Source organism: Plecotus auritus, assembly GCF_963455305.1.
Source record: "Plecotus auritus genome assembly, chromosome: X".
In the NCBI taxonomy this organism is placed as follows: domain Eukaryota; kingdom Metazoa; phylum Chordata; class Mammalia; order Chiroptera; family Vespertilionidae; genus Plecotus; species Plecotus auritus.
The window spans coordinates 130867231-130879382 of NC_137784.1; the positions used below are offsets into that span (position 1 = coordinate 130867231).

The following is a 12152-nucleotide window of genomic DNA, read 5'->3' on the forward strand; positions in this document are numbered from 1 at the left end:
ATATCATTCACAAAATTAGGTTCTGAAGCTTATGGAACCTTCTATGTAACTGGACACATTTACAATTCCTAAAGGAAACAAGGATACATTACTAAATCATCACAGGAACCCACAGATGCTACAGCCCTTATTTCCCCAAATAGCCCTGGGCCTCACTACCTAGAACATTGACTGCCCTCTTCTCAAACAGACTAAAGAATTGTCCCCACATCATGTCAGACATGGGCCTGAAGTGTGCCTGACTGAAACTTGGCTCAGGCCTGCTCTTCCTCATCACTCAGAACCTCTTCAGACAGGGATGGGACAGAACTTGGATCCCTTCTCTAATACTTGAGTAAAAACTCAAGGACTTTCAACTTGGTGGTCTCAGCATGCGCCCTGGGACCCCACAGGAACTCATAGCGTGCAGGATGGCTGTTGGGCACCTGCCGGTACTCCAGGTACTGTTCCTGCACCCAAACATTAGTGAGGAGCTCTCTAGGCTCCCCATAGATCCAATGCTCTTTCCCATCATGCAAGCCCCTTGCTTGCAGGGCTTTCCACACTTCCTCCTCAGGAACACAGTCACCCTCTGAGGCGATCAACCATAGAACTGTGACCAGGAGGCCAGTGTTGGGAAATCTGTGCCCATCGCCCACCATCCCATCATAGGTGAGGCCCAAGGTGGTGACCAGGACATAGGTGTGGGTGCTGGGGTCCACTTCCTTCACATCAATGCCAAAGACCAGCTGCATGCACTCAGAGGCTGCACCTAAGATCTCAGGGAAGTGGTCCTGGTGCTCTTTGATGACCCTGCTCAGCATTTCTGCCTTTGTGGTTGGCTCCCTGGTGCGATACTTCAGGAGCAGGAATGCCAACAGGTATGCCTTCTTCAAATGCAGGGCGCCTTGGAGAGAGGACTCGGCCTCTTCAGGGCCCTCCCTGCTGCTTGGCCCCTCCTTATCTCGGCTGCTGGAGCCCTCACCTTCAGGTAGGCTACATGGAGAGGCTGCCATGGCAGCAGGGGGAAGGCAGGCACCCTGAGGGCTGTGGGGAGGACTTGCTGTCTCAGCAGCAGCCACCTCATCCAGGCTCTCTTGGAACAGGACTGAGAGGGAGGAAGAGACAGAGGAGGAGGGAGATATAGCCTCCTCCTCCTCTACCTCCTCAGGCCCAAGCAGCTGCACCACCACCGGGTCGAGGTTCTCCCTTGAGTCCTGAAGGTCTTCCTCAGACGTGTAGAGCTCATTCCTCTGATGGTGACGCATGATGATGTGTGCTGGGACCGCGACAGCAGTTGGGCAGAAAGTGGCTAATGGAGACTCATGGGCCTGTGAGAGAGAGGGAATGTGAGGGGTCTCAGTTGGGAAATTCACTCTAGGGGGCTCTGACAAAGGCTAATTACAAGTCTCTTTTTCAGAAGTGCTTTTCCACATCACAGGTGTCTCTCCTCAGTGGCCTGTCCAGTAAGAGCCTGAAGGAGGAAGTGAGAAGGCTCCTCAGGGTACAGCTGGCACAACCTAAGGTTCTGGGAAAGACAGTGTGGTGAGGTGGGATTGGGTACTGTGGGATCTCCTCTGTCCTGGATGGGGAATCCCCTCCATGCTCACTCAGCGTCATCACCTGTCCACTCCAGGACCTTCTCCTCCCCTAATGCTGCCCGGAAACAAAATTCTCAGAACAAGGCTACACACTCCTGACACTCACCAGAAGGACTTGGGGTGGCCCCAAATCTGGAAACACCTGCCCAGAGTCTAACAGGTGTCACCAAGGAACAATAACTATACTCTATTGAGTCCATCTGTCCTGGGATGATGTCCCACTCAGTCCTTACCTTGTCACGCTGCAGGAACTGAAAAAACTCCATGTGTTGTCCTGTGACTACCCTCCTAAAGGAAAGGTCTCACCTCCATAGATGACTGAGGAGGAAGTGAGGGAAGCCAGTACACCCACAGATTCCAGGTCTCCCCATTCCTGACCAAAATGGCTGGGCAGGCCTGGGCTCCATGTGTCCTGGGGTCAGAGATCCCCTCACTCTTCATTGTGACTACCCTGTCAACTTGTGGAATCCTGCCTCAGCTGACCTTTGTCCAGACCCCCAGACAAAGCCCTCCTGGAAAGCACCAATCTGGAAATGAGAAGGGACTCAGCCTGACAGCCTTGCCCAGGGTTTCTAGGGCTCAGAGTAGGGGCAGGCTGGATTTGTGTTGGGCCCTGTCTTTCTCCCGGGGTTTGGGGTACACTCACTCCTCCCTCGGGGTCCTCATCTTCACTTTGGCAAGACCCGGGACTCTTGTCACTGTTGAGCGGATACCCTTTCTCAGATGACCGGACTTTGTCCACTCAGACCAAGGTCCTCACCTACCTGAGAGCCCCAAGAGACAGATGAGGAGGCATCACATTGCACAAACTCCAGGGGTAGCCTCAGGTGGCTACCATCTCCCCTCTCCAACCCCCCTATCCCCCCCCCCCCGGGATCCCTGCCATCATCAGAAAATGCTGGCAGCAGGGACTGGGTACTCTGTGCTGGTTGCATTCCCGGTGACCCTGTAGGTTATTCATTTTTACTCCTGCCAGGGCCGGCCCTACCTCCATGCCTCCTACCTTGGATACTCTATCTCCCCCGCTTAGAGAAAGACCCCAACTCACCGAGGACTCCCCACTTTCCCACCCATGATAGAAAGGAGCGTGCCACTTAGGTCCACTGTTGTTCCTTTCAGGGTTGAGGACTGCGGACAGCTGGACTTTGTATCACCCCCCTCTTCTGAGAAGGGGGTGTGCATTGAGGCTTCACGGATTATCAGCACGTTCACACCGGGCAGATCCTGGGACTAGTGCCGCTGCTGATCTTGGGTTAACTCTCAGACCTAGGTCCTCACTTCCCCAAGATTCCCCCATCCACATCCATGTGGCAACAGCAGGAGTTTGCAACATCCAGTCCTTTCCGCCAGGGTCTTCCCGGGTCTGAAAACAGGGCAAGCTAGACACTGTCAAGTTCCTTCCCTTTGGAGTGGGGAGGCTTCACACCTTCCACCCACTCAGGTGGACTACAATTTGCCTGGAATCAAGGCAAATTCTTGAGATCTGTCAGATCCTGGGACTCTTCTATGCTGACCAGTTGTGGCCCCCTCTACTGACATGAAATTGGCCCTCAAGCCTCACTGCCCTGAGAGCCCAAGGCAGAAGTAAGGGTGCACCACCTGAGGCTACCCCTGCCTACGGACTTCAGGCATGACAGAGGCAGGGCTGATTTCAGTGGGAACACTGTCTGTGGCACAAACCCCTCAGAGACCTTGAGATATCCACATTTTTTTCCTGGCAGAGATTCCATCTATTCCTTCTCCAAATGGGAGGATGCATCCTGCAGGCCAAGGCCCTCTTATCCTCCCAGCACTGAGTATTCTGGGGCCCAGGGTCACCGCTTTGTCTCTCAGTGTCCTCAACTTGACAGCAGCATGGCCTGCCCCCATCCCTGCTGCCTGAAGCCCTGATCCTTCTCCCAAACCCCCAGTGTCTCTCAGACTCAGATGCAGAACTCACAAAGCACAATGTGAGAGATCACCCCTCCCCCACCCCCAGGAGGCCTGCCGGACGGACACTGTTCTGGGGTCCAGGGCCCCCAATCTCCCTCAGGGTTCTCAACTTGACAGCAGCAGCACCTTGGATCCCCCACCCCTGCTGCCTGTAGCCCTGCTCCTTTATCCAACCCCCAGTGTGTCTCAGACCCAGATGCAGAACTCACAAAGCACAATGTGCGAGATCACCCCTCCCCCACCCCCAGGAGGCCTGCCGGACAGACACTGTTCTGGGGTCCAGGGCCCCCAATCTCCCTCAGGGTCCCCACACTGACTCCGGGCAGGTCCCAGACACCCTCTGCCAACCTGAGACTCTGCCATGACACGGAGCTCCCCCCAGTGTCTCAACCCGGAAGATGCGGAAGTCAGTCCTCGCCGCTGGTGGTCACCCCGCACCTTGGGGCTCCCAGGACTGATTGTTCTGGAGCCCGGAGTCACCTTGTCTTCCCCCACGGCCGTCACTATGCGGCCTGCAGGTCCTGGGACCCTCCCTCTGTGAACAGGGAGGGCAGACCCCAAGACGGAGGCCCTCAACCCCGAGACCCCAGGGGAGGTCTGTGAGCCTCACACCTCACGGCTCCCGGCAGGGGCTGAACTAGATCCCAGGGGACCTCCGTCTGGTCCTCACCCTGATTCCAGGCAGAGTCTGGGCCCCGCCCGAGCCGACCTGAGGTTGCCCCCCTCAGCGCTTGTCCTTGACCGCCTCCTCCCCCCGCCCCTCCCATTCTCTGAGGAGGTGGGCGAGGGGTGCAGGAAATACTTCTCAAACACCCCACCGTGGACTGTCAGTGCTGACGGCAGGGTCAACCTGGGTCCCGGGGCCTCAGTCGTCCCTCAGGGTCATACCTGGGCTCCTTCCCTCTACCGACCCGAAGCCGGCCTCCCAGACATGGCGCTCTCCTCTCTCAGACTTCCCCAGGGGAAGTCAGTGGGCGGAACTTCCGGATTGGCTTTCTGGGGTCCCCGGGGCCTGAGAGCAGGGGCAGAGATCGGATCTAGAAGCCCGGGAGTGGTGACTCTGTTCCCCTCCCGCACCTGACAACACCAGGGCCCCTGCCCTCTGCGGACCCAAGTCTGTGTCCTCAGACCTCTGCTCTAACTCCCCCCGATTCCCCAGGCCTGTGCAGGCATATGCTCAGCCTGAGAGCCCCACCCAGGGTCCCGTAGAGCTGACAGGAACACCAGGAGATGGATTCTCTAGTGCCCTCTGTTCTGAAGCCAGTGGACCCCAAAGTCCTCACTCAGGAGCGCCTCACAACCCTTGCAGAGACGCTGCAATACCGATGCTGGAGGGGGCGCTGTTGCACAGAGGGCAAGGGGAGCGGTAGAGAAGTCCCCCTTCTCATGGGGTTTTTCACCATCTCAGATGGTCCTGTGGAAACTGAGGGTTCTAAAACTGCTACTAAAGATGCTGAGAAGCAGCAGGGATTTGGGGGGGGGTGACATTGTGGTTGTCTGTCTACATGTCCCTTGTCCAATGCAGCTGTTTTCACTTTTAATCCTCATTCTTAGTAATACATTCTACCTAGTTTGTGTACAGTCCTTAAATACATACAACATAAATACAGGTTACATGTGCTTATATACCCACATATATACGTGTCCTGTACCTAAATGTGTGTGTGTGTGTATATATATATGCTAAGAACATATGCATTTATGTGCATATTTCTATATAATACTAGTAGCCCATTGAGTGATATTGTGCACAGTAGGCTGCCCACCGCTTCCATGGAAGCCTCTGGAACAGCAGCTCACCACTGGGATCCGAGCTGCTTCCATGGGAGCTGTGTGACTTCTGTGGTAACTGGGAGGGATCTGCGCTGATTCTGCGGGAGGCAGGAGGGAGGCGTGCTGCTTCCATGGGAGGTGGGCCTGCAGTGTCCTCTCCCAGCCTGTGTTTGGCCACGGAGGCTATGGGTGGGCCCTTTTGTCTCCTAGAGGCCCCGGCTGCTCCAGGCCCACTGCACAGAGGTCCTCCGAGGGGCCGAGGCAGAACAATTTCTTCTTCGCCAAGGTGATGAAGCAAGCATTCTGCCAGAATGCTCACGCTGACTGCTGTCAGTGGCCGCCCCCATAGGACTTGGGGACTCCAGCGGGGCTGACTGGACTGGGCACCGCCATCTTGTGGCTATGTGCACTGCCATCTTTGTGACGCAATGATGGTTAATTTGCATATTACCCTTTTTTAGATAGGATACTATCCAAGGTATTTTATGAGAGAACAACTACACTTAACATACATGATTTATTCTGGTACTCAATATTCTAATTTTGTCTGTTCTTTATATACTATTAAGATAATTTTTGAAAAGCCAGCACTAACCCACCAAGATAGTTGTCAGGTGATTATTAGCATGGAATCTGAATAACATGCTTCAAATGTCCCAGCTTTTCCAAGGCAGTGGTATTCCCCCAAGGTTACTGGCACTTGTGGTCTGAATGCCCCAGATTTGAGCCAAGCTATAGAGCATACATTTAAAATCTTTCTTCCGACCTTCCTTGTCATCTGTGTCATACAGCCTATGGCCCTCCCAACTTCCCTACTCCCCCATACTCCCACCCCAGACACAAGTGCTAGCTCGTCACAATTTTCAGTTTCCCTTAGGGTCTGCTCAAATTTTATTGCTCAGATACTGTGGTTCATATTGTGTTTCTTTTAAGACTTAATTTTTTACAACGCTTTTAGATGGCAGAGAAAAATAGAGCTGATAGTACAGAGATATCCTAGTAAGCCACTGCTCCCTCCCACGTATAACGCCAACCCATTATCAATGTCCCAAACCAGAGTGGTAAGGTTTTAACAACAGATGTGCCTACGCAGATACAGCATCATTAACATGGGATAAATACTTATGGAGTTGCTGCATCATATGTTACAATTATGTTTACTATTATATGAAACTGCCTGACCATACATACAGCTTCCAATGTGGCTGTACTATTTCACTTTCCCACAGGTAATGAGTGCAAGTTCCTGCTATTCCACATCCTTGACAGCATTTGGTGTTGTCACTGTACCAGATTTTTGCCATTGTCATAGGTGTTTATTTATTGGGGAGGGGGGGCATGATCAAACCTTAAGACGGCTATTGTCAAGTGCGGAAAAGGCACAAGCAGACCTTTTAAGAGTTTCACTCAAAGCATCTTGAGCCTCCATAACCACGTGAGACAATTCCTTATTAGAACTCTATGTTTACATGGTTGGGTTCAGTTTCTCAAACAACTGAGACTCGTCCCCCCTCCCTGACATTCTTGTCCTCCTGATCAGGATGTGCCTTTTGTGGAAGGGAAGGGAAGGCATTGCTGGATTCTGGGAGGCCCAGGTAGGTGGAGAAAAGAGGGGAAAGATCTCCCTCTGAGGGGGTCTTTCAAGCAAAGTCGGGCACTCCCATCTTCACTCTATTACTCTGCTCTCAGGGGCCTTAATCACTTAACTCTGGGCAAGGCCCGGGTCTATCGGTGTGAAAACCACAGGCAGGCAGAAAATATTTTAAGTCCCATATATCATGAGGGACTTGTGTCCAAATAAATAAAAATATTTACTACGTGATGGAAATTAACAAGCCCATACAAATATATAACTGATTTAAGGACACTTCACCAAACAGGATATATAGATCACACACTAAAGAAAATAAAAAGCTCCCATAAACATGCTCAGCATCATTTTTCATTATGAAAATGCAAATGTAAATTACAAAAAATAATCAACTGCAAACCTATCACAATGGCCAGAGTCCTCAAACCTGAAAGTGCCAAATTTGGGAGAGGATGAGGAACTCTCCTTCGCTGTTAATAGGGAAGAAAATGTTACAGCCACTTTAGAAGACAGTTTGGCAGATTCTTATAAAGTCAAACATGGACTTGCCATTAGATTCAGAATCCCTAGTTGTCTGTTTTATCAAGTGAATTTGGGGTCCATAAGAAAACACCAAAACGATGCATGATTAGAGCAGTTTGATTCATAATGGCCAACCAAGTCTTCCTTCAACAGGCAAATTCATTAATTAATTTGGATACAGCCACACACTGAAACTTGGATTCAAAGCTGAAGCCACCCTCAGATGTTCCAGAAAAAAGAAAGGTTCAAAGGGCAGTCCTATCAAATGGTCAGGGAGAACTCATCAGAATCTTATGCTGACTGTTCCAACGCATACAAAAAGATGGGCAATTGTACAACTCATCCTCCCATGCTACCTTTCTTTTATTCAAAATCTTGAGGAATTCTCACAAACAGAACTTTTGGAACAAGTTCATTCACATAGCATAAAATAGCCTCTATATATTAATGGCATATTCAAATCAATAATGCATTAAATGACCACGTACCCTATCGGTCTATATCCAAAAAATAGAAATTGTATTTAATGTTATAAAAATTCTATTGGAACTCCATGCATATGAAATATAATAGAAAATTTTTTGTCAATCACTACAGAGAGAGTGCCTTGAAAAAAAAACAACATTTTAATATGAGTTCATGGGAAAAACTTTGAACAAACTCAGCCAAAAGGAAATTTCCATTTCCTAAAATTTAGAACAACCTACTTAAGTGTGAAACATTAAAAGTATTTCCATTAATGGTAGGGACAAGTCAGAGTTGCGGGCTGTGGGTATAAAAGTAAATACGAGGTATGAATATGGAAAATAAACAAATAGTATCTATTGATAATATGATCATCTATCTAGAAAATTCAGAAATGGAGATCTGGATTATCAAATGCATAATAAACTGTATGGAAGATGACCGTAGCCATAACAATACCTTTCCACACAAAGCAATAACTAATAAGAACATACAATACAAAAATTTCATTGACCACAGCTATAAAAGCCAAAACTTAACCAAGAAGTATCCTAATTGAAAATGAGTCAACTAAAAATTATACTGAGAGATTCAGGTTAAAGAAAAAGAAGCGCCAAACCAATGGAGCAGTTTCCATATTCACTCATGGGAAACACAATATTGCAAATATGTCGATTCTGCTTAAAATTTTTACAGACTTAGTGCTATATAGGTTGTTATCCAAATAACAATTAGGCTTGGACTGCTGACTTCTGCTCCCTAAATAAAAGGAGGGGAATTATTGAAGAAAGAGGTTGCAAGGCACGGGCTGGGCAGGATTCAACAATAAAATCTAAACAACAAAATATGAGCAAGCCCCTCGGGGAGACAAGACTGCTGAGCTGGCACTTGTGGTTGAGGTGGTTGTGTGGGGGAGCTGGGAAGTGGTTGAGGACTGGCCTTTCAAAAATTATGGTTTCAATAGAATATAAAGAATAGACTAGGAGTAGAAAAGCAAGTGTCAGAGTAAATCATGCATAGTAAGATTAGGTAAGATTTCATAAAATAACTTGTCTAGTACATGTAAATACATAGGACATAGACATGCATGTGTGTGTGTGTGTGTGTGTGTGTATTTATGTATATGGTATGGGCATGTATGGATATGTAAACAAACCTGATCAACATTTAGGCTATATGTGTACACGTACACTATATATGCAGATTTATACTTATATATATACATATATAAACATGTATGTATAAATAAAATGTATACAAACTAGGTAGAGTTGCAAAATGCAATAATTACTATGAATGAGGATCAAAAGGGAAAAAGCCTGCAACGACAAGCAAAGGTAGACAGATAACCCCAAACCGCAGGCCCTCTCCAAATCCCTACTACAGATCAGCGACTTTAATGAAAATGAAACATTTAGAACACAAGGTTTCCAACGTGTCAGCCTGTCTGGTGAAGAGACACCATGGGAAGTGGGGGAGGGGAGGCAGTCAGGGTCTGCTGCTCCCCAGGGACCTTGGCTGTGCAGCGCCCCCTCTAGGAACTGCGATGTGACCTCAGTGGTCTAGCCAGGGTTGTGAAGACCCTCCAAGTAAGCACTGAGGGCTCTACCCGCCCCACAACAGAGGGACCACCCCGGAACCCAGCTCTGGTGCTCCTGTCAGATCGGGGTACCTCAGGCAGAGTTGTCAGGCTGTGCACTCCCGCCCCACCTCCTAGAGGGACCTGGGGGAGGCGACACTTGGCCTGAGGGGCACAGACCCAGGTCAGCACAGGGTGGGGTCCCAGGCCATCCAGCCCAGGTGGGGACCAGACGGTGCTGCTGGGCACACTGGGAGCGGAACCCCGGCCTGTTAGAAGTCCTCCACTACCCCAGAATTGTTTTCCGGAAGTGATGTCATTGACTTCCGCCTGAGAAGCCTGAGGGAGCTGAGCACTATCTATAGAAGGCCGGCTTCGGGCCGGTAGAGGGGACAACCGCTGAGGGGGGCAATCTCAGGTTGGCGGAGCCCAGACTCTGCCTGGAATCAGGGTGAGGACCAGACAGAGGTCCCCTGGGATCTAGTTAAGCCCCTGCCGGGAGCCCTGGGGAGTGAGGCCCAAAGACCTCCACAGGGGTCTCGGGGTTGAGGGCCGCCGTGTGAGGGTCCCGCCTCCCGGTTCACAGAGGGAGGGTCCCAGGACCTGCAGGCCTCATGGTGAGGGCCGTGGGGGAAGACAAGGTGACTCTGGGCCCCAGAGCAGTCAGTCCTGGGAGCCCTAAGGTGTGGGGTGACCACCAGCGGCGAGGACTGACTTCCCATCTTCCAGGTTGAGACACTCTTGGGGCTTCGTGTCATGGCCGAGTCTCAGGTCCGCAGAGGGTGTCCAGGACGTGGCCGGAGTCAGTGTGGGGACCCTGAGGGAGATTGGGGGCCCTGGACCGCAGAACAGTGTCCATCATGCAGGCATCCTGGGGGTGGGGGAGGGGTGACCTCACACATTGTGCTTTGTGAGTTCTGCATTCGGTCTGAGAGACAATGGGGGTGTGGTAGGAGGAACAGGGCTTCAGGCAGCAGAGGGGGTCCCCAGGTGCTGGTGCTGTCAAGTTGAGGACACTGAGGGAGATCGGGGAGCCTTGGACCCCAGAACAGGGTCCATGTGGCAGGCCTCCTGGGGGTGGGGGAGGGGTGATCTCACACATTGTGCTTTGTGATTTCTGCATTCGGTCTGAGATACACTGGGGGTTTCATAGAAGGAGCAGGGCTTCAGACAGCAGAGGGGGGACCCAGATCCTGCTGCTGTCAAGTTGAGAACCCTGATGAAGATTGGGGGACCCTGGACACCAGAATCATCAATCCAGGGAGGACCAGTGGGTGGGGTGACTACAGGGTGGGGTGACCTCTGCATCAGGTCTGAGAGACTCTGAGGTTCGGTGTAAGGAGCAGAGCCACAGGTCCGCTGAAGGAGAATAGACAGGACCCTGGACCCCACAATGTAGGGGACCCCATAAAAGCTCTCCCCTGCTACAAGCCATGGGAGCCCCCATAGCAGATGACTCCTTCATTTGTTTCCTGACTTCGGCATGCAGGTCTGAGATACGCTGGGGTTCACTGTAAGGAGCACAGCCACAGGACAACTGAGGGCACCCTGGACCCCACAACTAGGGGACCCCATAAAAACCTACCTTGCTATCAGCCTTAGGATGTTCCCTGGTAAAAGACCAAGTGCAGAGAGTCCTGACTCCTGTATCCAGGACTGAGTGAGACTCAGGACTTGGTATAAGGTGTAGGGAATCACACTTCTAGGAATATATCCAAAAAAACCGGAAAGAATGTATGCACCCCTATGTTCATAGTGGCACAATTTACAATAGCTAAGATCTGGAAACAGCCCAAGTGCCCATCAGTAAATGATTTCATGAAAAAGCTGTGGTACATTTATACCATGGAATACTATGCAGCAGTATAAAAGGAAGGCTGTCTTACCCTTTGAGACAGCATGGAGGGACCTGGAGGGTATCATGCTAAGTAAAATAAGCCAGTCAGAGGAAGATAAATATCACATCATGGCACTCATATGTGGAATCTAAGTTACAAAGTAAACTGATGAACAAATAGATACCCACAGATGCAAGCATAGAACAGATTGGGAAAACTCAGAGAGAAGTTGGGGATGGTGGGAAGTAATCAACCAAGGACCTTGTATGCATATATGCAGGGCCCATGGATACAGACAATTGGGTGGTGAGGTTGGGGGTCAGAGGACAGGGTAGGCTGAAGGGGGTCATGTGTAATCTATAAAAATAAAAGCAAAATATGCTAATTAGACCAGACATCCTTGTGGACGACCTTCCGGTGGAAGCCAGGGCTGGCAGGGAAGACAGGTCCCGGGTGACAGAGGGAAGCTGGTGCCGGCAGCCAGGGGTAGGAAAGCCTACTCTTGCACAAATTTCATGCATCAGGCCTCTAGTATTTTCAATAATAAAGAATTATTAAAACATTAAAAAAACAGTGTAGGGAATCAGGTCCACAGAGGGGAGGGCAGAAGTACTGCCCTGACCCAAGTGGCATTTGATGCCTTCAAATCAGGGTCCAGGAGCCTGTGGGATTTCATATAACAAACAAGCCCCAGGTCCGCAGAGGAAGGAACCAAGACCTGCCAGGGTCAAGGTGAGGACCCTGTGTCAGGACTGCGGGGACCCAGACTTCCAATGTAGAGGCCGCACAGAACCCCACCTTGCTCTCAGGCTTAGAAGGCCCTAGGGAGGGTGACCGCATGTGGTGTCTCCTGACTTCAGCATTCAGGTCTG

The 12152-nt window shown here is 50.5% G+C and overlaps 1 protein-coding gene across 1 annotated transcript; it reads right to left on the minus strand.

Moving 5' to 3' along the window:
* Positions 1-323: 323 nt before the first annotated feature.
* On the minus strand, positions 324-995 carry LOC308240304 (melanoma-associated antigen 10-like; the record flags this gene model as incomplete). The annotated part of the gene is made up of 1 exon (XM_080653194.1): positions 324-995. One exon carries the CDS (start codon positions 993-995, stop codon positions 324-326), a length of 672 nt encoding a protein of 223 aa, XP_080509320.1.
* Between the last annotated feature and the right edge of the window lie 11157 nt (positions 996-12152).